The 27509-nt window shown below is 49.3% G+C and overlaps 1 protein-coding gene across 1 annotated transcript in view; it reads left to right on the top strand.

Annotated features, from left to right (window-relative positions):
- tmem45b (transmembrane protein 45B) overlaps positions 1-26958 on the top strand; it is a 50435-nt gene extending 23477 nt beyond the window's left edge. Inside the window, exons 4-6 of the mRNA XM_078199238.1 lie at positions 9714-9898; positions 11963-12108; positions 24738-26958. Of these exons, the coding sequence (XP_078055364.1) occupies positions 9714-9898; positions 11963-12108; positions 24738-24846 (440 nt within the window). The 3' untranslated portion in view covers positions 24847-26958. The remainder of the gene's footprint in view (positions 1-9713; positions 9899-11962; positions 12109-24737) is intronic.
- The last annotated feature ends 551 nt before the right edge of the window (positions 26959-27509 follow it).

The following is a 27509-nucleotide window of genomic DNA, read 5'->3' as shown; positions in this document are numbered from 1 at the left end:
CTGTCCGCTTAGTAACCAATCACAGTCCGCTTAGTAACCAACCACTGTCCGCTTAGTAACCAACCACTGTCCGCTTAGTAACCAACCACTGTCCGCTTAGTAACCAACCACTGTCCGCTTAGTAACCAACCACTGTCCGCTTAGTAACCAATCACAGTCCGCTTAGTAACCAACCACTGTCCGCTTAGTAACCAACCACTGTCCGCTTAGTAACCAACCACTGTCCGCTTAGTAACCAACCACTGTCCGCTTAGTAACCAACCACTGTCCGCTTAGTAACCAACCACTGTCCGCTTAGTAACCAATCACAGTCCGCTTAGTAACCAACCACTGTCCGCTTAGTAACCAACCACTGTCCGCTTAGTAACCAACCACTGTCCGCTTAGTAACCAACCACTGTCCGCTTAGTAACCAACCACTGTCCGCTTAGTAACCAACCACTGTCCGCTTAGTAACCAATCACAGTTCGCTTAGTAACCAACCACAGTCCGCTTAGTAACCAACCACAGTCCGCTTAGTAACCAACCACTGTCCGCTTAGTAACCAATCACAGTCCGCTTAGTAACCAACCACTGTCCGCTTAGTAACCAACCACTGTCCGCTTAGTAACCAACCACAGTCCGCTTAGTAACCAATCACTGTCCGCTTAGTAACCAATCACAGTCCGCTTAGTAACCAACCACTGTCCGCTTAGTAACCAACCACTGTCCGCTTAGTAACCAATCACTGTCCGCTTAGTAACCAACCACTGTCCGCTTAGTAACCAACCACAGTCCGCTTAGTAACCAATCACAGTCCGCTTAGTAACCAACCACTGTCCGCTTAGTAACCAATCACAGTTCGCTTAGTAACCAACCACAGTCCGCTTAGTAACCAACCACAGTCCGCTTAGTAACCAACCACTGTCCGCTTAGTAACCAATCACAGTCCGCTTAGTAACCAACCACTGTCCGCTTAGTAACCAACCACTGTCCGCTTAGTAACCAACCACAGTCCGCTTAGTAACCAATCACTGTCCGCTTAGTAACCAATCACAGTCCGCTTAGTAACCAACCACTGTGCGCTTAGTAACCAACCACTGTCCGCTTAGTAACCAACCACTGTCCGCTTAGTAACCAATCACAGTCCGCTTAGTAACCAACCACTGTCCGCTTAGTAACCAACCACTGTGCGCTTAGTAACCAACCACTGTCCGCTTAGTAACCAACCACTGTCCGCTTAGTAACCAACCACTGTCCGCTTAGTAACCAACCACTGTCCGCTTAGTAACCAACCACTGTCCGCTTAGTAACCAACCACAGTCCGCTTAGTAACCAACCACTGTCCGCTTAGTAACCAATCACAGTCCGCTTAGTAACCAACCACTGTGCGCTTAGTAACCAACCACTGTCCGCTTAGTAACCAACCACTGTCCGCTTAGTAACCAATCACAGTCCGCTTAGTAACCAACCACTGTCCGCTTAGTAACCAACCACTGTGCGCTTAGTAACCAACCACTGTCCGCTTAGTAACCAACCACTGTCCGCTTAGTAACCAACCACTGTCCGCTTAGTAACCAACCACTGTCCGCTTAGTAACCAACCACTGTCCGCTTAGTAACCAACCACAGTCCGCTTAGTAACCAACCACTGTCCGCTTAGTAACCAATCACAGTCCGCTTAGTAACCAACCACTGTCCGCTTAGTAACCAACCACTGTGCGCTTAGTAACCAACCACTGTCCGCTTAGTAACCAACCACTGTCCGCTTAGTAACCAATCACAGTCCGCTTAGTAACCAACCACTGTCCGCTTAGTAACCAACCACTGTCCGCTTAGTAACCAATCACAGTCCGCTTAGTAACCAACCACTGTCCGCTTAGTAACCAATCACAGTCCGCTTAGTAACCAACCACTGTCCGCTTAGTAACCAATCACAGTCCGCTTAGTAACCAACCACTGTCCGCTTAGTAACCAATCACAGTCCGCTTAGTAACCAATCACAGTCCGCTGAGTAACCAACCACTGTCCGCTTAGTAACCAACCACTGTCCGCTTAGTAACCAAGCACAGTCCGCTTAGTAACCAATCACAGTCCGCTTAGTAACCAACCACTGTCCGCTTAGTAACCAACCACTGTCCGCTTAGTAACCAAGCACAGTCCGCTTAGTAACCAATCACAGTCCGCTTAGTAACCAACCACTGTCCGCTTAGTAACCAATCACAGTCCGCTTAGTAACCAAGCACAGTCCGCTTAGTAACCAATCACAGTCCGCTTAGTAACCAACCACTGTCCGCTTAGTAGCCAACCACTGTCCGCTTAGTAACCAATCACAGTCCGCTTAGTAACCAACCACAGTCCGCTTAGTAACCAATCACAGTCCGCTTAGTAACCAATCACAGTCCGCTTAGTAACCAACCACAGTCCGCTTAGTAACCAATCACAGTCCGCTTAGTAACCAACCACAGTCCGCTTAGTAACCAATCACAGTCCGCTTAGTAACCAATCACAGTCCGCTTAGTAACCAATCACAGTCCGCTTAGTAACCAACCACAGTCCGCTTAGTAACCAATCACAGTCCGCTTAGTAACCAAGCACAGTCCGCTTAGTAACCAATCACAGTCCGCTTAGTAAGCAATCACAGTCCGCTTAGTAACCAATCACAGTCCGCTTAGTAGCCAACCACTGTCCGCTTAGTAACCAACCACTGTCCGCTTAGTAACCAATCACAGTCCGCTTAGTAGCCAACCACTGTCCGCTTAGTAACCAATCACAGTCCGCTTAGTAACCAATCACAGTCCGCTTAGTAGCCAACCACTGTCCGCTTAGTAACCAATCACAGTCCGCTTAGTAACCAATCACAGTCCGCTTAGTAACCAACCACTGTCCGCTTAGTAAGCAATCACAGTCCGCTTAGTAACCAACCACTGTCCGCTTAGTAGCCAACCACTGTCCGCTTAGTAACCAATCACAGTCCGCTTAGTAACCAATCACAGTCCGCTTAGTAACCAACCACTGTCCGCTTAGTAACCAATCACAGTCCGCTTAGTAACCAACCACTGTCCGCTTAGTAACCAATCACAGTCCGCTTAGTAACCAATCACAGTCCGCTTAGTAACCAACCACTGTCCGCTTAGTAACCAATCACAGTCCGCTTAGTAACCAACCACTGTCCGCTTAGTAACCAATCACAGTCCGCTTAGTAACCAACCACTGTCCGCTTAGTAACCAATCACAGTCCGCTTAGTAACCAATCACAGTCCGCTTAGTAACCAACCACAGTCCGCTTAGTAACCAACCACTGTCCGCTTAGTAATCAACCACTGTCCGCTTAGTAACCAATCACTGTCCGCTTAGTAATCAACCACTGTCCGCTTAGTAACCAATCACAGTCCGCTTAGTAACCAATCACAGTCCGCTTAGTAACCAACCACTGTCCGCTTAGTAACCAATCACAGTCCGCTTAGTAACCAACCACTGTCCGCTTAGTAACCAATCACAGTCCGCTTTGTAACCAATCACAGTCCGCTTAGTAGCCAACCACTGTCCGCTTAGTAACCAACCACTGTCCGCTTAGTAAGCAATCACAGTCCGCTTAGTAACCAATCACTGTCCGCTTAGTAATCAACCACTGTCCGCTTAGTAACCAACCACTGTCCGCCTGGTAACCAACCACTGTCCGCTTAGTAACCAATCACAGTCCGCTTAGTAACCAATCACAGTCCGCTTAGTAACCAATCACAGTCCGCTTAGTAACCAACCACTGTCCGCTTAGTAACCAATCACAGTCCGCTTAGTAACCAACCACAGTCCGCTTAGTAACCAACCACAGTCCGCTTAGTAACCAACCACTGTCCGCTTAGTAACCAACCACTGTCCGCTTAGTAACCAATCACAGTCCGCTTAGTAACCAATCACAGTCCGCTTAGTAACCAATCACAGTCCGCTTAGTAACCAACCACTGTCCGCTTAGTAACCAATCACAGTCCGCTTAGTAACCAACCACAGTCCGCTTAGTAACCAACCACTGTCCGCTTAGTAACCAACTACTGTCCGCTTAGTAACCAACCACTGTCCGCTTAGTAACCAACCACTGTCCGCTTAGTAACCAACCACTGTCCGCTTAGTAAGCAATCACAGTCCGCTTAGTAACCAACCACTGTCCGCCTGGTAACCAACCACTGTCCGCTTAGTAACCAATCACAGTCCGCTTAGTAACCAACCACTGTCCGCTTAGTAACCAACCACTGTCCGCTTAGTAACCAACCACTGTCCGCTTAGTAACCAACCACTGTCCGCTTAGTGACCAATCACAGTCCGCTGAGTAACCAACCACTGTCCGCTTAGTATCCAACCACTGTCCGCTTAGTAACCAACCACTGTCCGCTTAGTAACCAACCACTGTCCGCTTAGTAACCAATCACAGTCCGCTTAGTAACCAACCACTGTCCGCTTAGTAACCAACCACTGTCCGCTTAGTAACCAAACACAGTCCGCTTAGTAACCAATCACAGTCCGCTTAGTAACCAACCACTGTCCGCTTAGTAACCAACCACTGTCCGCTTAGTAACCAATCACAGTCCGCTTAGTAACCAACCACTGTCCGCTTAGTAACCAACTACTGTCCGCTTAGTAACCAACCACTGTCCGCTTAGTAAGCAATCACAGTCCGCTTAGTAACCAACCACTGTCCGCCTGGTAACCAACCACTGTCCGCTTAGTAACCAATCACAGTCCGCTTAGTAACCAATCACTGTCCGCTTAGTAATCAACCACTGTCCGCTTAGTAACCAACCACTGTCCGCTTAGTAACCAATCACAGTCCGCTTAGTAACCAACCACTGTCCGCTTAGTAACCAACCACTGTCCGCTTAGTAACCAAACACAGTCCGCTTAGTAACCAATCACAGTCCGCTTAGTAACCAACCACAGTCCGCTTAGTAACCAACCACTGTCCGCTTAGTAACCAACCACTGTCCGCTTAGTAACCAATCATTGTCCAGTTAGTAACCAACCACTGTCCGCTTAGTAACCAATCACAGTCCGCTTAGTAACCAATCACAGTCCGCTTAGCAACCAATCACTGTCCAGTTAGTAACCAACCACTGTCCGCTTAGTAACCAAGCACTGTCCAGTTAGTAACCAATCACTGTCCAGTTAGTAACCAACCACTGTCCGCTTAGTAACCAATCACTGTCCAGTTAGTAACCAATCATTGTCCAGTTAGTAACCAACCACTGTCCGCTTAGTAACCAATCACAGTCCGCTTAGTAACCAACCACAGTCCGCTTAGTAACCAACCACTGTCCGCTTAGTAACCAATCACAGTCCGCTTAGTAACCAACCACAGTCCGCTTAGTAACCAACCACTGTCCGCTTAGTAACCAACCACTGTCCGCTTAGTAACCAATCACAGTCCGCTTAGTAACCAATCACAGTCCGCTTAGTAACCAACCACTGTCCGCTTAGTAACCAATCACAGTCCGCTTAGTAACCAACCACAGTCCGCTTAGTAACCAACCACTGTCCGCTTAGTAACCAATCACAGTCCGCTTAGTAACCAATCACTGTCCGCTTTGTAACCAACCACAGTCCGCTTAGTAACCAATCACTGTCCAGTCAGTATCCAATCATTGTCCAGTTAGTAACCAACCACTGTCCGCTTAGTAACCAATCACAGTCCGCTTAGTAACCAATCACAGTCCGCTTAGTAACCAATCACTGTCCAGTTAGTAACCAACCACAGTCCGCTTAGTAACCAATCACTGTCCAGTTAGTAACCAATCATTGTCCAGTTAGTAACCAACCACTGTCCGCTTAGTAACCAATCACAGTCCGCTTAGTAACCAATCACAGTCCGCTTAGCAACCAATCACTGTCCAGTTAGTAACCAACCACTGTCCGCTTAGTAACCAAGCACTGTCCAGTTAGTAACCAATCACTGTCCAGTTAGTAACCAACCACTGTCCGCTTAGTAACCAATCACTGTCCAGTTAGTAACCAATCATTGTCCAGTTAGTAACCAATCACAGTCCGCTTAGTAACCAACCACTGTCCGCTTAGTAACCAACCACTGTCCGCTTAGTAACCAATCACAGTCCGCTTAGTAACCAACCACAGTCCGCTTAGTAACCAACCACTGTCCGCTTAGTAACCAATCACAGTCCGCTTAGTAACCAATCACTGTCCGCTTAGTAACCAATCACAGTCCGCTTAGTAACCAATCACAGTCCGCTTAGTAACCAATCACTGTCCAGTTAGTAACCAATCATTGTCCAGTTAGCAACCAATCACTGTCCAGTTAGTAACCAATCATTGTCCAGTTAGTAACCAATCACTGTCCAGTTTTGGGGGTTCAATTGAACCTCCAATTTTCCTGGAGTTAAAATTCTTTCTTCGTCACTGAGAATGTGACTTTCTCCTCCAACAGTAACTGTGAGCTCCTCCACTCACTCACTCACTCACTCCTCTGTACCTCTCCATTTCTCCCATCACCGTTCCTTAGTGAAGTTCATTCCCAATTACACACCCATCGTGCAAATCTTGCAATTACTCCTAATCCTGCCCAGTATTAACTATCTGTCCAACATCCTCACAGAATCACCAGAATTGTTACGGTGGAGAAGGAGGCCATTTGGCCCATCGTATCTGCCCCGGCTCTCCAAACGGGCATCCTGATTTAGTGCCATTCCCCTGTCTTTCCCCCGTACCCCTGCACATTGTGTCTATTCAAATCATCATAGAACCTCGATTGAAGCTGCCTCCACCACACTTCCAGCAGAGCATTCCAGACCCCAACCACTCGCTGTGTGACATTTTTCCTCACGTCACATTTGCTTCTTTTGCGAGTCATCTTAAATCTGCGTCCTCTCACTCTCGATCATTTTACGAGCAGGAACAGTTTCTCTCTATCTACTCTGTCCAGCCTCATCATGATTTTGAACATCTCTATCAAATCTCCTCTTAGCCTTCTTCTCTCCAAGGAGAATAGTCCCAACCTCTCCACTCTGTCCGCATAACTGAAGTTTCTCATCCCTGGAACCATTCTTGTAAACCTCTTCTGCACTCTCTCCAATGTGTTCACATCCTTCCTATAGTGTGGCACCCAGAACTGTACACAGTATTCCAGCTGAGGTCTAAGTTATAAGTTCAGCATAACTCCTTTGCTCTTGTACTCTGTGCCCCTATTAATAAAGCCCAGAATACTATATGTCTTATCATAGAATCATAGAAACCCTACAGTACAGAAAGAGGCCATTCGGCCCATCGAGTCTGCACCAACCACCATCCCACCCAGGCCCTACCCCCATATCCCCACATATTTACCCGCTAATCCCTCTAACCTACACATCTCAGGACACTAAGGGGCAATTTTTAACCTGGCCAATCAACCTAACCCGCACATCTTTGGACTGTGGGAGGAAACTGGAGCACCCGGAGAAAACCCACGCAGACACGAAGAGAATGTGCAAACTCCACACAGTGGAGTAACTGCTCTCTCTACCTGTCCTGCCACCTTCAATGATTTATACATATATATACACTCAGGTCCCTCTGCTCCTGCACCCTTTTTGGAATATTACCCATCGTTTAATATAGTTTCGATGTCCTGCCTATCTAAATGCATCACCTCACACTTCTCCACAGTGACACAGTGGTTAGCGCTGCTGCCTCACAGCGCCAGGGACCCCGGTTCAATTCCAGCCTTGGGTCACTGTCTGTGTGGAGTTTGCACATTCTCCTCGTGTCTGCGTGGGTTTCCTCCAGGTGCTCCGGTTTCCTCCCACACTCCAAAGATGTGCGGGTTAGGTTGATTGGCCATGCTAAATTGCCCCTTAGTGTTGGGGGACCAGCGGGGTAAATGTGTGGGGTTACAGGGATAGGGCCTGGGTGGAATTGTGGTCAGTGCAGACTCAATGGGCTGAATGGCCTCCTTCTGCACCAGAGATTCATAGAAACCCTACAGTACAGAAAGAGGCCATCCGGCCCATCGAGTCTGCACCGACCACTATCCCACCCAGGCCCTACCCCCATATCCCTACATATTTTACCCACTAATCCCTCCAACCTACGCATCTCAGGACACTAAGGGGCAATTTAGCATGGCCAATCAACCTAACCCGCACATCTTTGGACTGTGGGAGGAAACCGGAGCACCCGGAGGAAACCCACGCAGACACGAGGAGAATGTGAAAACTCCACACAGACAGTGACCCAAGCCGGGAATGGAACCCAGGTCCCTGGAGCTGTGAAGCAGCAGTGCTAACCACTGTGCTACCGTGCTCTGATTCTATGAACTTCATCTGCTACCGATCTGCCCATTCCACCAACATGTCTGTGTCCTTTTGAAATTCTACTCTGTCCTTCTCACAGTTTACAAAACTTCCAAGTTTGTGTCATCCACAAACTTTGAAGTTGTCCCCTGCATACCAAGATCTAGATCGTTAATATATATCAGGAAAAGTAAGGATCCCAATACCGACCCCTGGGGAAGTTCACTACAAACCTTCCTCCCGCCCAAAAATACCCACTGACCATTACTCTCTGCTTCCTATTATTCAGCAAATTTTGTATCTCCATTTCTACTGTCCCTTTTATTCCATGAACTATAACTCTTCTCTTCTGTTGTGTGTCTGTTGTGTCTTCTGGAGGTCCATGTCCACCACATTAACAGCATTACCCTCATCAATCTTCCCTGTTACCTTCTCAAAAAACTCCAGCAAGTTAGATGAACACTTTCTCCTTTAGATATCTATGCTGGCTCTTCCTAATCAACCCACATTTTTCCAAGTGACCACAAGTCCTATCCTGAGTAATTGTTTCTAGAAGCTTGCCCACTACTGATGTTAAACTGACTGCTCTGTAATTTCTGGCCTATCCGTACAACTTTTTCTGAACAAGAGCGTAACGTTTGCAATTCCCCAGAGCTCTGGAACCTCCCCTGAGTCTGGGGAAGATTATGTCCAGCACCCCCGCAATTCCCATTCTCACTTCCTTCAATACCCTTGAAATTGTATTTTTACTTCCTGGGTCCAAATATTTATGTAAACAGGGTAGACAATATATAGTATACACAGTGTGTACACACTAGTGTACACGGTACTCTCAGTAACCAATCCATGAGAAATGTCACTTCTCATCTCTGCCATTCTGTGTAACTTGTCTTAACCCCCAGCCTGTGAAGGTCTAGAAATGTCCTCCTGAATCTCAATTAACATTGATGTTCCAGGCTCTCACACACACCAGGCATAAACAAAACCCTCTTTCCCACTTTGTTTCAACTCCCAGGAACACCAGCAGAATTCCATCTGCAGCAACTTGCTCCAGTTAACCGTGATCCCACAGGATCCATCCTTCCATCTCCTGACCCGGGACAGTGGACAGGAGTTCATGGGCAGAGTGTAGGAGGAAAGTTCTGCCTGTCTGGGTGTTCCAGAGATATTACAGCAATTTCTCAAAGCAAGGACAAAAGATCCACATTTAAACCTTACCCAACCTGTTCAGTTAAAGTCACAGATCCAGAATGAAAAGCATTGTTTCCACCGCTGGCTGTTCACATTCAATCTGGAATAGCTGGATCAGGTATTTGGAACAAGGGCTAATGAATTGGAAGGAAGGCAGTCACAGCTTTACCCAACACGTGTAGTTCATGTTACAGAAATCAGCATGTGTGTGATTGGCAGGTGACACACCAACCACGGGAGTTTGGTCACTGATGGAGGTTTTCTTTCTGCAGGTTTCCTCTTTTATTTCCACGTCCAGAACAGGCCCCCCCTGGACCAGCACATCCACTCCCTCCTGCTCACCGCCATCTTTGGAGGCTCGTTAGTCATAATGCTGGAGGTGTTTCTGCGCGATAACATCATCCTTGAGCTGTTCCGGGCCAGTCTGGCAATCCTACAGGGAACCTGGTTCTGGCAAGTCAGTATCTCCCCCTCCCCCTCCCCATCTCCTCTCCTCCCCCCTCTCTGACTCCAGGGACAGTCTGCCACCCTTATGCTGGGATTAAATGGGGGTCACAACCCCACACTGTGTGGGTGGTGCACGATTCATTCACACGGGAGGCTGGAACGTACCCGGGAATAAAGGCTTTTATTCACGACAAATAGGAGCACACTACTTAACAATATTATCCCAGACTAAAGACTGCTCGGAAGTAGCAGTGACCTTTATACCCCTGTAAGAAGGCGGAGCCGAACGGAGTGTACCACATAAACAATAATAACAGGTGGAACACCCAAACCCTAACCCCAACAGTAACAAGAGTAACATATGTACAAGTACCCATAGTGGTCACCATCTATGGTTCACCACAGTGGGCTACAGAGACCTGGCAGTGGGTTTGTCTCATTGACCAATAGTCAATGTCGGTGGGATAGGGAAGGAGGGAATGGACTGATTCTCCTCATGATTCCTTCCAGATTTAAAGGATGTGTCCTGCAGGGGAAGGAGCGAGGGAGCGAGGGAGCCGGGGAAAGAGGGGATGAGGGAGGGAGGGAGCGAGGGAGCCGGGGAAAGAGGGGGCGAGGGAGGGAGGGAGCGAGGGAGGGAGGGAGCGAGGGAGGGAGGGAGGGAGCGGGTGAGGGAGGGAGAGAGGGAGGGAGGGAGGGAGCGAGGGAGGGAGGGAGAGAGGGAGGGAGCAAGGGAGGAAGCGAGCGAGTGAGGGAGCGAGGGAGGAAGCAAGGCAGGAGCGAGGGAAGGAGTGAGGGAGGGGGAGGGAGGGGGAGGGAGGGAGAGGGAGGGAGCAAGGGAGAGAGGGAGAGAGTGAGTGAGGGAGAGACGGAGCAAGGGAGGAAGGAGAGAGCGAGGTGGGAGCGAGGGAGGTAATGATGGAAGGGGGAGGGAGTGAAGAAGGGAGCCAAGGAGGGAGCAAGGGAAGGAGAGAGTTTGGGAGTGAGCGAGTGAGGGAGAGAGGGAGCGAGGGAGGGAGGGAGCGAGTGAGGGAGGGAGAGAGGGAGTGAGGGAGAGAGGGAGTGAGGGAGAGAGGGAGCGAGGGAGGGAGGAGTCTCTATCTTGAAGCACCCCCCTCTCAGGGATTTTTTAATTAAAAAGCGGCCTCAGTGATCAGGGGACCAATGAGAGGGCACTGCTGCAGAGACCAGGCTGCGGATACAGCCAAGGATCGGCAAAGAGGCCAGACCTCAAAGCCGGAGAGTTGGCCCCTTGCTCAGCCACATGGAGGCTTCCTCCAGGCAGCAGGCCCAGATCCACAGCAGCTGGAAAAGGTCAGCCTCTGACAATAAGCCTCAATAGAGCAATAAGTATCTTCAACCCACCCCCTCCCCCATTCCCCACCCCCACCCCACTCCCCCTCCCCCTCCCCCTCCTCCTCCACCCCCCACCCCACTCCCCCACCCCCTCCAACCCCCCACCCTGCTCCCCCATCCCCTCCAACCCCCCATTCCCCCCCACCTCCACCCCCCACCTCCACCCGCCACCATCCCCCTCCCCTTCCCCCTCCCCCCTCCACCCCCATTCCCCATTCCCCACCCCCTCCCCCTCCCCATTCCCCACCCCCCAGACGCACATCTGGAGAAGTGTCCCTGGGACAGAAGCAGCCAACAGCACAAATCTTTCAGTCCCATCCACACCCCATTCAGTCTTTTACGGAGGGAATAACCCAGCCCGAAGTTTCTGGGTGCAAGTGAAGTTTCAGGTGGCACGGTGGCACTGCTGCCTCATAGTGCCAGGGACCCGGGTTCAATTCCAGCCCTGGATCGCTGCCCATGCGGAGTCTGCACGTCCTCCCCGTGTCTGCGTGGGTTTCCTCCGGGTGCTCCAGTATCCTCCCACAGTCTGAAAGACGTGCTGGTGAGGTGCATTGGCCATGTTAAATTCTCCCTCAGTGGACCCGAACAGGTGCCGGAGTGTAGCGACTCGGGGATTTTCACATTAACCTCATTGCAGTGTTAATGTAAGCCTACTTGTGACACTAAGAAAAAAAGTTTAACAGTAAGTCAAGTTTTAATGTCTGTTCTCTTTCAGATTGGTTTTGTCTTGTACCCTCCCAGTGGTGGACCCAAGTGGAATGAAACTGACCATGGAAATATCATGTTTACTACAATGTGCTTCTGCTGGCATTTTGCAATCGCCCTGACTATCTTGGTTATCAGTTACACACTGATGTACTGGTGAGTTTAATCTGACACACGCACTGAGATACGAGGCTTCACCAGATCAACACACGTTCTGCTCCCTATGATACTGAGTGAAAATGTTAAATATCGGTCATGGGTTCAAAATGGTCCCAACTTCTGCTGAATGTGTCAGTAAGAAGTTTAACAACACCAGGTTAAAGTCCAACAGGTTTATTTGGTAGCAAAAGCCACACAAGCTTTCGGAGCTCTTAGACCCTTCTTCAGGTGAGTGGGAATTCTGTTCACAAACAGAGCTTATAAAGACACAGACTCAATTTACATGAATAATGGTTGGAATGCAAATACTTACAACTAATCAAGTCTTTAAGAGACGAAACAATGTGAGTGGAGAGAGCATCAAGACAGGCTAAAAAGATGTGTATTGTCTCCAGACAGATCTATACGTTCAAACACCTTTGGGAAGTCTTGTCTGGAGACAATACACATCTTTTTAGCCTGTTTTGATGCTCTCTCCACTCACATTGTTTCGTCTCTTAAAGACTTGATTAGTTGTAAGTATTCGCATTCCAACCATTATTCATGTAAATTGAGTCTGTGTCTTTATAAGCTCTGTTTGTGAACAGAATTCCCACTCACCTGAAGAAGGGGCTAAGAGCTCCGAAAGCTTGTGTGGCTTTTGCTACCAAATAAACCTGTTGGACTTTAACCTGGTGTTGTTAAACTTCTTACTGTGTTTACCCCAGTCCAACGCCGGCATCTCCACATCATGACTACCATCGACACCGCAAACTACCGAATGTGTCAGTGACAGGAGACTGGAAACCCAAATGTCAGTATAATCGGAGGCTCACCTCGAGGGGTGAGGAGGAGACCCCCTCCAGTCCTGCCCAGGGTAGGTATCAGGTATGATCTTTGTTGATCATCCTTTCTCCAGATGATGACCCTCTCTCTTTTGAAAGTCCCTGATCCTTATTGCTCGGTATCACTGGGGCACAGGTTTAGGAGTGCCTCCTGTTGTAGGTGAAAGCTTGCCTCTGTCTGTAGGACTGCTCTCGACACTGAACGTTGTATTCTTCCTTGACTACCAACCCGGGGATTAGTTTCTCCGGCAGCTTGGGGAGTTTCTGACCCGTCAGGAGCTCATTTGGGGCTAATCCACATTGCAGTGGACAGATCTATACGTTCAAACACCTTTGGGAAGTCTTTATTGTCTCTCGAGTGGAAATTAATGGTGCAGATGCCTTTTGCTGCCTCCTATAGAAACAGAGAACAAAGAACAAAGAACAAAGAACAATACAGCACAGGAACAGGCCCTTCGGCCCTCCAAGCCCGCGCCGCTCCCCGGTCCAGGATTGAATCCTGAATCCAGGATCCCCGCCCAATTTTCCAGCCTATCTGTACTGTGTGCAGTTCTGGTCCCCACATTACAGGAAGGATGTGGAGGCTTTGGAGAGGGTGCAGAGGAGGTTTACCAGGATGTTGCCTGGTATGGAGGGGAGATCCTATGAGGAGAGGCTGAGGGATTTGGGATTGTTTTCGCTGGAAAGGCGGCGGCTAAGAGGGGATCTTATTGAAACATATAAGATGATTAGAGGTTTAGATAGGGTGGATAGTGATAGCCTTTTTCCTCTGATGGAGAAATCCAGCACGAGGGGGCATGGCTTTAAATTGAGGGGGGGTAGTTATAGAACTGATGTCAGGGGTAGGTTCTTTACCCAGAGGGTGGTGAGGGATTGGAATGCCCTGCCAGCATCAGTTGTAAATGCGCCTAGTTTGGGGGCGTTTAAGAGATCCGTAGATAGGTTCATGGACGAAAAGAAATTGGTTTAGGTTGGAGGGTCACAGTTTTTTTTTTTAACTGGTCGGTGCAACATCGTGGGCCGAAGGGCCTGTTCTGCGCTGTAATGTTCTATGTTCTATGTTCTATCTACATACCAATATCCTATCCACCGAGCTGTCCCTCACAGCTACGATGCTTTGTTCATTACAACCTATTAACTCACCCCCACCCCCCCATTCCAGACCATGTGATCTCCAGGGAGAGGCGAAAACCCAGAGTGAAAAACCCCAGGGCCAATATGGGGAAAAAAAAATCTGGGAAATTCCTCTCCGACCCCCTGAGGCGATCGAAACGAGTCCAGGAGATCACAATGGCCCCGATCGGAAAATTCCAAACTAGACCACTCTTTTGTATCCCTCCATTCCCACTCCGTTCATATAGCTGTCTAGATAAGTCTTAAACGTTCCCAGTGTGTCCGCCTCCACCACCTTGCCCGGCAACACATTCCAGGCCCCCACGACCCTCTGTGTGAAATATGTCCTTCTGATATCTGTGTTAAACCTCCCCCCCTTCACCTTGAACCTATGACCCCTCGTGAACGTCACCACCGACCCGGGGAAAAGCTTCCCACCGTTCACCCTATCTATGCCTTTCATAATTTTATACACCTCTATTAAGTCTCCCCTCATCCTCCGTCTTTCCAAGGAGAACAACCCCAGTTTCCCCAATCTCTCCTCATAACCAAGCCCCTCCATACCAGGCAACATCCTGGTAAACCTCCTCTGTACTCTCTCCAAAGCCTCCACGTCCTTCTGGTAGTGCGGCGACCAGAACTGGACGCAGTATTCCAAATGCGGCCGAACCAACGTTCTATACATCTGCAACATCAGACCCCAACTTTTATACTCTATGCCCCGTCCTATAAAGGCAAGCATGCCATATGCCTTCTTCACCACCTTCTCCACCTGTGACGTCACCTTCAAAGATCTGTGGACTTGCACACCCAGGCCCCTCTGCGTCTCTACACCCTTTATGGTTCTTCCATTTATCGTGTAGCTCCTCCCTACATTATTCCCACCAAAATGCATCACTTCGCATTTATCAGGATTGAACTCCATCTGCCATTTCCTTGCCCAAATTTCCAGCCTATCTATATCCTTCTGTAGCTTCTGACAATGTTCCTCACTATCTGCAAGTCCTGCCAGTTTTGTGTCGTCCGCAAACTTACTGATCACCCCAGTTACACCTTCTTCCAGATCATTTATATAAATCACAAGATATCAGAAGATAGGAGGAGGAGGAGGCCATTCGACGTTTCGAGCCTGCTCTGCTGATCATCATGATCATGGCTGATCGTCCAACTCAATCCTGCTTTCTCCCCATAACCTTTGATCCCATTCGCCCCAAGCCGCCTCTTGAATACATTCAATGTTTTGGCATCAACTACTTCCTGTGGTAATGAATTCCACAGGCTCACCATTCTCTGGGTGAAGAAATGTCTCCTCACCTCCGCCCCAAATGGTCTACCCCGAATCCTCAGTCTGTGACCCCTGGTTCTGGACTCCCCCACCATCGGGAACATCCTTCCTGCATCTACCCTGTTAGAATTTTATAAGTCTTTATGAGATTCACCCCTCATTCGTCTGAACTCCAGCGAAAACAATCCTAACCGAGTCAATCTCTCCTCATAATCAGTCCCGCCATCCCCAGAATCAGCCTTGTAAACCTTCGCTGCACTCCCTTGAGAGCAAGAACATCCTTCCTCAGAAAAGGAGGCCAAAACTGCGCACAATACTCTAGGTGTGGCCTCACCAAGGCCCTGTATAATTGCAACAACACATCCCTGCTCCTGTACTCGAAACCTCTCGCAATGAAGGCCAACATACCATTTGCCTTCTTTACCGCCTGCTGCACCTGCATGCTTACCTTCAGTGACTGGTGCACAAGGACACCCAGGTCCCGCTGCGCACTCCCCTCTCCCAATTTACACCCATTCAGTTGGAATCTGCCTTCTTGTTTTTGGTTCCAAAGTGAATAACCTCACATTTATCCAAATTATACTGCATCTGCCATTGATTAGCCCACTCACCCAACCTGTCCAGATCATTCTGAAGGATCTCTGCATCCTCGTCACGGTTCACCCTCCCACCCAACTTGGTATCATCTGCAAACTTTGAGATGTTACACTTTGTTCCCTCATCCAAATCATTAATATATATTGTGAATAGCTGGGGACCCAGCACCAATCCCTGTGGCACCCCACTAGTTACTGCCTGCCAATTTGAAAAGCACCCATTAATTCCTACCCATTAATTTCCTCTTTGCCAATTAGTTTTCTATCCATTTCAATATACTACCCCTCAATCCCATGCGCTTTAATCTTGCACGATAATCTCTTGTGCGAGACTTTGTCAAACACTTTCTGAAAGTCCAAACACACAACATCGGCTGCCTCCCCCTTGTCAACTCCACTAGTTACATCTTCAAAGAATTCCAGCAGATTTGTCAAGCATGATTTTCCCTTCATAAATCCACACTGACTCTGTCTGATCCTGCTACTGCTTTCTAAATGCTCTGCTATAAAGACAGAAAGGAAACAAAGAATTAAGGTGACTAGATTGCTGATAAAAACAGACACACTGTTGAATCTTTTGGTCCTGCACTCATTAGGACACATTTGCAAGAATACTCAAATTTCAAAGGGAGCAACGATTCATGCTGCATGAGATTGTTTGGCAAGTGAACTCTGATTGGCAGAGGTGTTCTTGTTGAGAATGCACCAGGGAACAGTTAACCGCCAAGCTTTTGTTTGAACTCAAACCAGGTTGATCAATTCTGATTGGTCAAGGCATTGCCACAGGAAAAGAACCAAGGAATGGTTGTCTCGCAGGCTTTTCTCTGGTTGAAAAAGGCAACAATGCACAGACATGTTCTTTCTCTCTACAGAGGTGGGGAAAATTCTCAAATCCATTATCAAGGACTTTATAGCAGAGCATTTAGAAAGCAGTAACAGGATCAGACAGAGTCAGTGTGGATTTATGAAGGGAAAATCATGCTTGACAAATCTGCTGGAATTCTTTGAAGAACTTTCACAGCTCCAGAGACCTGGGTTCGATTCCCGGCTTGGGTCACTGTCTGTGTGGAGTTTGCGCGTTCAAAGAACGAAGAACAAAGAACAATACAGCACAGGAACAGGCCCTTCGGCCCTCCAAGCCCGCGCCGCTCCCCGGTCCAGGATTGAATCCTGAATCCAGGATCCCCGCCCAATTTTCCAGCCTATCTACATACCAATATCCTATCCACCGAGCTGTCCCTCACAGCTACGATGCTTTGTTCATTACAACCTATTAACTTACCCCCACCCCCCCATTCCAGACCATGTGATCTCCAGGGAGAGGCGAAAACCCAGAGTGAAAAACCCCAGGGCCAATATGGGGAAAAAAAAAATCTGGGAAATTCCTCTCCGACCCCCTGAGGCGATCGAAACGAGTCCAGGAGATCACAATGGCCCTGATCGGAAAATGCTTCCCAACCCGTCATTTCCACTTCCACGAACACCATATGAATTCCCTGCCCCCGAGACAGGTTCCCAACTATCCGCAGTCTCGCTCTGTACTGGCACCAGCAAGATGATCATAGAATGAAGCCTTGAAACGAGAAACAAGGAACAATTAGCCCGCGTTCTCCCTGTGTCTGCGTGGGTTTCCTCCGGGTGCTCCGGTTTCCTCCCACATTCCAAAGATGTGCGGGTTAGGTTGATTGGCCATTCTAAATTGCCCTTTAGTGTCCCGGGATGCATAGGTTAGAGGGGTTAGTGGGTAAATATGTAGGGATATGTGGATAGGGCCTGGGTGGGATTGTGGTCGGTGCAGACTCGATGGGCCGAATGGCCTCTTTCTGTACTGTAGGATTCTATAATCGATGTTAAGTTTACTGCTCTATAATTCCCTGTTTTCCCTCTGCCTCCCTTTTTGAAAATTGGAGTGACATTAGCTACCCTCCAATCTGCAGGGACTGTTCCAGAGTCCATCGAATCCTGGAAAATGAATGAACTGGGCCCATAGACTGCAGCCTGGACCCGCACTCCGCAGCCTGGGCCCGCACTCCACAGCCTGGGCCCACGCTCCGCAGCCTGGACCCGCGCTCCGCAGCCTGGGCCCACGCTCCGCAGCCTGGGCCCACGCTCCGCAGCCTGGGCCCACGCTCCGCAGCCTGGACCCGCGCTCCGCAGCCTAGGCCCACGCTCCGCAGCCTGGGCCCGCGCTCCGCAGCCTGGGCCCACGCTCCGCAGCCTGGACCCGCGCCCCACAGCCTGGGCCTGCACTCCGTAGCCTGGGCTCACACTCTGCAGCCTGGACCCGCGCTCCGCAGCCTGGACCCGCGCTCCGCAGCCTGGGCCCGCACTCCACAGCCTGGGCCTGCACTCCGTAGCCTGGGCCCACGCTCCGCAGCCTGGACCCGCGCTCCGCAGCCTGGGCCCGTGCTCCGCAGCCTGGGCCCGTGCTCCACAGCCTGGGCCCGTGCTCCGCAGCCTGGGCCTGCACTCCGTAGCCTGGGCTCACACTCTGCAGCCTGAGAACCCGTTGATGTGTGGTTCCGCCGTGATGCTTTTACTGCTCACTGTATCCGAGCAGTCTCCGTGCTCTCTCCGTGCTCTCTCCGTGCTCTCTCCGTGCTCTCTCCGTGCTCTCTCCGTGCACTCTCCGTGCACTCTCCGTGCTCTCTACGTGCTCTCTCCGTGCTCTCTCCGTGCTCTCTCCGTGCTCTCTCCGTGCGCTCTCCGTGCTCTCTCCGTGCTCTCTCCGTGCTCTCTCCGTGCACTCTCTGTGCACTCTCCGTGCTCTCTCCGTGCTCGCTCCGTGCTCTCTCCGTGCTCTCTCCGTGCTCGCTCCGTGCTCGCTCCGTGCTCTCTCCGTACTCTCTCCGTGCACTCTCCGTGCACTCTCCGTGCTCTCTCCGTGCTCGCTCCGTGCTCTCTCCGTGCTCTCTCCGTGCTCTCTCCGTGCACTCTCTGTGCTCTCTCCGTGCACTCTCCGTGCACTCTCCGTGCTCTCTCCGTGCTCGCTCCGTGCTCTCTCCGTGCTCTCTCCGTGCTCTCTCCGTGCTCTCTCCGTGCACTCTCCGTGCACTCTCCGTGCTCTCTCCGTGCTCTCTCCGTGCTCTCTCCGTGCTCTCTCCGTGCTCTCTCCGTGCTCTCTCCGTGCTCTCTACGTGCTCTCTACGTGCTCTCTCCGTGCTCTCTCCGTGCTCTCTCCGTGCTCTCTCCGTGCTCTCTCCGTGCTCTCTCCGTGCACTCTCCGTGCACTCTCCGTGCTCTCTCCGTGCACTCTCCGTGCTCTCTCCGTGCTCTCTCCGTGCACTCTCCGTGCACTCTCCGTGCTCTCTCCGTGCTCTCTCCGTGCACTCTCCGTGCACTCTCCGTGCACTCTCCGTGCTCTCTCCGTGCACTCTCCGTGCTCTCTCCGTGCTCTCTACGTGCTCTCTCCGTGCTCTCTCCGTGCTCTCTCTGTGCTCTCTCCGTGCACTCTCTGTGCTCTCTCCGTGCACTCTCCGTGCTCTCTCTGTGCTCTCTCCGTGCACTCTCCGTGCACTCTCCGTGCACTCTCCGTGCTCTCTCCGTGCTCGCTCCGTGCTCTCTCCGTGCTCTCTCCGTGCTCGCTCCATGCACTGTCCGTGCTCTCTCCGTGCACTCTCCGTGCTCTCTCCGTGCACTCTCCGTGCTCTCTCCGTGCTCTCTCCGTGCACTCTCCGTGCACTCTCCGTGCTCGCTCCGTGCACTCTCCGTGCACTCTCCGTGCTCTCTCCGTGCACTCTCCGTACTCTCTCCGTGCACTCTCCGTGCTCTCTCCGTGCACTCTCCGTGCTCTCTCCGTGCAATCTCCGTGCTCTCTCCGTGCACTCTCCGTACTCTCTCCGTGCAATCTCCGTGCTCTCTCCGTGCACTCTCCGTGCTCTCTCCGTGCACTCTCCGTGCTCGCTCCGTGCACTCTCCGTACTCTCTCCGTGCAATCTCCGTGCTCTCTCCGTGCTCTCTCCGTGCTCTCTCCGTGCTCTCTCCGTGCTCGCTCCGTGCACTCTCCGTGCTCTCTCCGTGCTCGCTCCGTGCACTCTCCGTACTCTCTCCGTGCAATCTCCGTGCTCTCTCCGTGCTCTCTCCGTGCTCTCTCCGTGCACTCTCCGTGCTCTCTCCGTGCACTCTCCGTGCACTCTCCGTGCTCTCTCCGTGCTCTCTCCTGGCATCAATTCTCAAATATGCAACATACAAACTGGCGATGAGGACTTCAAATGGAGCTTGCTCACCACCAGAGTGGCGGATTACCACAAAAGTCAGGAAAAGAAGACTTGAAAAGTTCTTTGCAATATGTGTTATGGACGTAACAGACAAAGCTTTTATTCATTTAGCGAATGCAACGTTCCTAAGCCAGGCAGTTTCTTCCGGTCCTGCTGTGTTGAGTGCGGACCGGCCTCCGCTGGGTCTGTGGATGGGACACTCTTCTATGATGTGGTGCAGAATTTACTCTCCCCCACAGGCACACAGGGGCTGGCATTGATGCTCCATCTGTGGAGGTTGGCCAGGCAGGGGCTGTGGCCAGTCCTGAACCTGCTGAGGGTGGACCACTCTTTCCTCAGAAGGTTGAAACCAGGCAGGTTGGGTTTGAGAGCAGGGACTTGCTTGTCGTGTCCAATGATTCCCATTCATTTGTCCAGGTGGAAGTTGGGTGGTGCTTTAACCTGCAGCCACTCATTTGGATGCTGAGCTCATTACTGGCTTTTGCATTGTGAAGGTGGAATGAGCTGGATACTGTTTTTGCAGAGCTTAGTTTGAGTCTCCATGTGTTACAATCTTGTTCAAGGTGAGGTGAACATGAGTAACGATCATCTGCAGAGCAATGAGAGAGGCTGGGTGGGTTTATAAAGCTTGGGTTCTTGCCTGGATTAAAAGAAAAAAAATCAAGGTAGCTGCTGAAAAGATGTTGTAAAGTTGCTAACGGGGAACCTCCGTTAGGAAGGAAATGGTGGGAGTTCTTGGCGTTGAGTTTTGAAACTCTTCAGTGTCATTTCAGTCGACATTTTGTGTAATTGAGAACACAAACCAAAAGAGATGGGGGAGATACTAAATGGTTTTTTTGCATCCGTATTTACTGAGGAAACGGGCATGGAGTCTACGGAAATAGGGCAAACTGGTAGGGAGGCCATGGAACCTTTACAGATTAAAGGGGAGGAGGTGCTCGCTGTCTTGAGGCAAATCAGAGTGGATAAATCCCCAGGACCGCACAGCGTATTCCCACGGACCTTGAGGGAAGCGAGTGTTGAACTTGCAGGGGCCCTGGCAGACATATTTAAAATGTCAGTATTCACGGGGGAGGTGCCGGATGATTGGAGGGTGGCTCATGTTGTTCCGTTGTTTAAAAAAGGTTCCAAAAGAAATCCGGGAAATTATAGGCCAGTAAGTTTGACGTCGGTGGTGGGCAAGTTATTGGAAGGTGTGATAAGGGATAGGATCTACAAATATTTGGATAGACAGGGACTTATTAGGGAGAGTCAACATGGCTTTGTGCGTGGTAGGTCATGTTTGACCAATCTATTAGAGTTTTTCGAGGAGGTTACCAGGAAAGTGGATGAAGGGAAGGCGGTGGATGTTGTCTACCTGGATTTCAGCAAGGCCTTTGACAAGGTCCATCATGGGAGGTTAGTTAGGAAGGTTCAGTCGCTGGGTATACATGGGGAGGTAGTAAATTGGATTAGACACTGGCTCAATGGAAGAAGCCAGAGAGTGGTTGTGGAGGATTGCTTCTCTGAGTGGAGGCCTGTGACTAGTGGTGTGCCGCAGGGATCGGTGTTGGGTCCATTGTTGTTTGTCATCTATATCAATGATCTGGATGATAATGTGGTCAATTGGATCAGCAAGTTTGCTGATGATACAAAGATTGGAGGTGTAGTGGACAGTGAGGAAGGTTTTCAAAGCTTGCAGAGGGATTTGGACCAACTAGAAAAATGGGCTGAAAAATGGCAAATGGAATTTAACGCAGACAAGTGTGAGATATTGCACTTTGGAAGGACAAATCAAAGTAGAACGTACAGGGTAAATGGTAGGACTCTGAAGAGTGCAGTTGAACAGAGGGATCTGGGAATACAGGTACAGAATTCCCTAAAAGTGACGTCACAGGTGGATAGGGTCGTAAAGAGTGCCTTTGGTACATTGGCCTTTATAAATCGGAGTATCGAGTATAAAAGTTGGAGTGTTATGGTAAGGTTATATAAGGCATTGGTGAGGCCAGATTTGGAGTATTGTGTACAGTTTTGGTCACCTAGTTACAGGAAGGATGTAAATAAGGTTGAAAGAGTGCAGAGAAGGTTCACAAGGATGTTGCCGGGACTTGAGAAGCTGAGTTACAGAGAGAGATTGAATAGGTTGGGACTTTATTCCCTGGAGCGTAGAAGATTGAGGGGAGATTTGATAGAGGTGTATAAGATTTTGATGGGTATAGATAGAGTGAATGCAAGCAGACTTTTTCCGCTGAGGCTAGGGGAGAAAAAAACCAGAGGGCATGGGTTAAGGGTGAAAGGAGAAAAGTTTAAAGGGAATATTAGGGGGGGCTTCTTCACTCAGAGAGTGGTGGGAGTGTGGAATGAGCTGCCGGATAAAGTGGTAAATGCGGGGTCACTTTTAACATTTAAGAAAAACTTGGACGGGTTCATGGATGAGAGGGGTGTGGAGGGATATGGTCCAAGTGCAGGTCAGTGGGACTAGGCATAAAATGGTTCGGCACAGACAAGAAGGGCCAAAAGGCCTGTTTCTGAGCTGTAATTTTCTATGGTTCAAACTCAGTTGCTGAGTGTCTTTTGCAGCCAGTTCCATTGAAACAGCAATTTCCAGGACCCTTTTCAGAGTAAGGCTACTCTTGGTTAGCAATCATTTTTGATGAAGATATGGAACGATGGAGCTTCTATGCTGAGCGGTTTGATTATTTTGCACAGGCAAACAAAACAGCAGAACATATTGGGGTGTCCCCGTTCCTGATGGGGGGAAAAAACTTTTAATCTCCTCAGACGTTTAGTGCAACTGAAGAAGCCAGGTACAAAAACATGGACAAATCAGAGGTAATTCACAAGCACATTTTTGGCCTATGACTTGCAAAGCACTTCAGATCCCACAAAGAAATCGAGAAGAGGGAGAGTCAGTTCCACAATTTGTGTCTGTGTTAAACAGACTTGCAGAATATTGTGAGTTTGGGGATGTGCTAAATGATACAATTTGGGACAGATTGGTCTGCAAACTGAGGCAATATAGAAATGTTTGCTAACCAAGCGTAGCCTTACTCTGCAAATGGCCGTGGAAATTGCTGTTTGGATGAAACTGGCTTCAAAAGACGCAACAACTGGGTTTCTGTTCTCAATTACACAAAATATCAGCTGAATTGATAGCTAAGAGTTTGGAAACTTCTCACCAATGTGTGAAGCCAGGGCATTCAGCTGAAGAATGCTGCTGCAAGGAGGGAATTTGCAGCTGCTGCTGAGCTATGGGAACTCCAGGATCCCGCTCCAGCTTCTTTGAGGTTTTGAGTGATTTCACTCGCTGCCACCATATTGTACGTAAGGCTTCACAGAATTCAGAGGCTGATAATGTTGAACATTAACCGTTTATTGGTAACACATAATTATTTAAATATGTACGGTGTCGCGCAGATTCAAAGAACAAAGAACAAAGAACAATACAGCACAGGAACAGGCCTTTCGGCCCTCCAAGCCCGTGCTGCTCCCTGATCCAAACTAGACCATTCTTTTGTATCCCTCCATTCCCACTCCGTTTATATGGCTGTCTAGATAAGTCTTAAACGTTCCCAGTGTGTCCGCCTCCACCACCTTGCCTGGCAGCGCATTCCAGGCCCCCACCACCCTCTGTGTAAAATATGTCCTTCTGATATCTGTGTTAAACCTCCCCCCCTTCACCTTGAACCTATGACCCCTCGTCAACATCACCACCGACTTGGGGGAAAGCTTCCCACCGTTCACCCTATCTATGCCTTTCATAATTTTATACACCTCTATTAAGTCTCCCCTCATCCTCCGTCTTTCCAGGGAGAACAACCCCAGTTTACCCAATCTCTCCTCATAACTAAGCCCCTCCATACCAGGTAACATCCTGGTAAACCTCCTCTGTACTCTCTCCAAAGCCTCCACGTCCTTCTGGTAGTGTGGCGACCAGAACTGGACGCAGTATTCCAAATGCGGCCGAACCAACGTTCTATACATCTGCAACATCAGACCCCAACTTTTATACTCTATGCCCCGTCCTATAAAGGCAAGCATGCCATATGCCTTCTTCACCACCTTCTCCACCTGTGTCATCACCTTCAAGGATCTGTGGACTTGCACACCCAGGTCCCTCTGCGTATCTACACCCTTTATGGTTCTGCCATTTATCGTAAAGCTCCTCACTACATTATTTCTACCAAAATGCATCACTTCGCATTTATCAGGATTGAACTCCATCTGCCATTTCTTTGCCCAAATTTCCAGCCTATTTATTCGGAGCTAACTCCGTGCTTACTTCTACACAAATCTCTAGATCATGTCTGCTCCATGTCCTAACATGTGTGATGTGGAGATGCCGGCGTTGGACTGGGGTAAACACAGTAAGAAGTTTAACAACACCAGGTTAAAGTCCAACAGGTTTATTTGGTAGCAAAAGCCACAGAAGAAGCCAAGCTTGTGTGGCTTTTGCTACCAAATAAACCTGTTGGACTTTAACCTGGTGTTGTTAAACTTCTTACTAACATGTGTGTGCAGGTCTCTTGTCATGTGACTCTATGTTGTCCAGCCCCACATTAACCTTTGCTATTCCACACATCCCGATACCGCTCTCTCTGCTGTGTTGCAGGCTCGTCCAGCTAAAGTCGAAGAGATCGGGTGTAATGGAGCTGGGGCAGTTGAAGAGCTCGGAGAGGAACTCACAAGTCCATCTGCTGCATAGCTCTGATGAGGATTGAATAGCGAGTGAGGCGAAACTCTCACACTTTCCTCAGTCAATGTTGAGAAGCTGATGATTTTGGCTCAAATCTTTTTAACTGTGAACTTTATCACCTGCTTTATTGCAAAATTTCTTATTGCTGTGGGGAGGGAGTGGGAATGAGCGGAAGGGATAATCCAGCAGTGGCATGGCACTGCCTACTGGGAACTGATGTACAGGAACAGCACAGAACTTGGATGTCTGACGTCTGTATCATGGTAACATTCTGGGTGAACTAGAAATGTAACTGGTGTTAAAATCAGCCAGGAGACCGTCTGAATCTCGAGCTTCATTCCATAAGGTCAAACCTTGTGGTGGTTCCATCCCTGGTCAATAGACCCGTGACCCGTTTCATCCTCATACAAACTGATACATTTCCTTTCCGAATAAATATTGTCACCTTTTAATTCAAAATTTGCTAAGCTCTGTGTGAAGGCCAGCATTACCTTTCACTGGACAGGTACAGCAGCGAGGAAACTTCCAGAAGGATTTGATTTCTCGTATCTTTGTTTCAGTTCAAACACTTTAATGATGTTTAATTTATTGTCGTGGTTCCATACTTCATGAACTCCAGTGTTATGTAAAGAACATGTTGTCACCCCTTATGTTTTTTCAGTACTTTCAGAATCTGGCTGGAAATTCTCAGAATTCTTATTGTTTTCAAATAAATGCCCTAACTTCTGATAAAAGGCAAAAGTAAACCCCAGTAATAATCTGAAACAGTGTTCCAAATTTTCATCTTTCTCCACTCCCCTCCAGTAAGAAGTCTCACAAACACCAGGTTAAAGTCCAACAGGTTTATTTGGAATCACGAGCTTTCGGAGCGCCGCTCCTTCATTAGGTGAGTGAGGGTCTCCGCTCCCCTATCCCAAACCTTCCTGGCCTGAAACTGCAGCTGCTGCATTTATAATTTTCATCCTTCTAAATATTTCTAATATTCGCATTGGGAATCACCACTAGATGGTCAAGAACTGAGTACATGGGACTTAATAGGATGGAGGGTGATCGGTAGGCCTAAAAGGTAGGGATATGTTCGGCACAACTTGTGGGGCCGAAGGGCCTGTTTTTGTGCTGTAGTTTTTCTATGTTTCTACGCAACTGGACCTACCCAAAAAAAAACAATTGTGAGGTGAAGACTCCTTCACTGAGGTCACTTTCTCGTCAGTGAAAGCTACAAGACGGGATCCAGTTACACTGCACACAGCTTTCAGGAAACCCAATCTCAAAACTTGCCTATCTAAAGGTATTTTTAATAGGAGCGTCCCGTTTGGTAAAACAAATGCATACCAATGTTCACTAGACTACTCTGTAAAATTATCATTTTTATTTTTAAAAATGGACAAGGTTTTACCCCTTACGAGACATGACTCACACCAGAGGAATTTCTAACCTGCTGACAAACCAGGAGAGTCTTATTATCTGTAAACTAGATGCTAAAGACCCCACCTGGAGCTGCACAAATCTTCATTACATTTCTAAAGAAGAATTCCAGTCACCAGAAATGCTGTGACTCCAAGGGGAAAAGCAGTTGTTTATGACTAATCTCCAATGTGGTACTGCCTCAAGCATTACCTGTTCCCAAACACAATGGGTTTGAACCAGGGCTCTCACAGGCCAAGCCAAAACCACACAGTCATATGACTAAAACTTGAGCTGTCTGAATCTTATCTGGAGTCCCCTGAAAACCAACAAGACTGCAGGCAGCAGCCTTTGTTTGCTATTATCTCACCATCAAACAGGTGGCAGCAGCTCTGTCCAGGTAAAATCACCGCGTCCTCATCCTCACCATCAAAGATTCAAACGTTGGGAATGATGTCCTCAAGATTAATTCAACTTCTCCCTTTGTGGAAGTCCTCATTGCTGGAAAGGCGGATCAGATGATCGACCCTCTGAGGGAACACTCCATTCGAGGTTTGATTCAGGATTTAGACTCATATAAAACCGTAGCTTGTATTTTATCATGCTCTGCGCCTGCACCCCTTCCTTTCCCTGAACCCTCCATTAATTAGCGAATGTCCAACAGGCAGATGTTGTGAAACCCCATCCTGCATTTTCTGTGTCTGTAAAATAAACCTATACTGTTATTTTATCATCTCGAGTTTGCTGTGTAAGCGATTCACCGGGAATGGAACTTTTCAAACTGGAGGGTTGGGGGAAATATGCCGCGCGCCAAATTCCCAGTGTCCGTACTGACCTCCCAGTGTCCGCACTGAACTCCCAGTGTCCGCACTGACCTCCCAGTGTCCGCACTGAACTCCCAGTGTCCGCACTGAACTCCCAGTGTCTGCACTGACCTCCCAGTGTCCGCACTGACCTCCCAGTGTCTGCACTGACCCCCCAGTGTCTGCACTGACCTACCAGTGTCCGCACTGACCTCCCAGTGTCCGCACTGACCTCCCAGTGTCCGCACTGACCTCCCAGTGTCTGCACTGAAGTCCCAGTGTCCGCACTGAACTCCCAGTGTCCGCACTGAACTCCCAGTGTCTGCACTGACCTCCCAGTGTCCGCACTGACCTCCCAGTGTCCGCACTGACCTCCCAGTGTCCGCACTGACCTCCCAGTGACCGCACTGACCTCCCAGTGTCCGCACTGACCTCCCAGTGTCCGCACTGAACTCCCAGTGTCCGCACTGACCTCCCAGTG

This window comes from Mustelus asterias, chromosome 27 (genome assembly GCF_964213995.1).
Source record: "Mustelus asterias chromosome 27, sMusAst1.hap1.1, whole genome shotgun sequence".
Lineage (NCBI taxonomy): Eukaryota > Metazoa > Chordata > Chondrichthyes > Carcharhiniformes > Triakidae > Mustelus > Mustelus asterias.
This window is presented reverse-complemented; position numbering and strand designations above follow the sequence as displayed.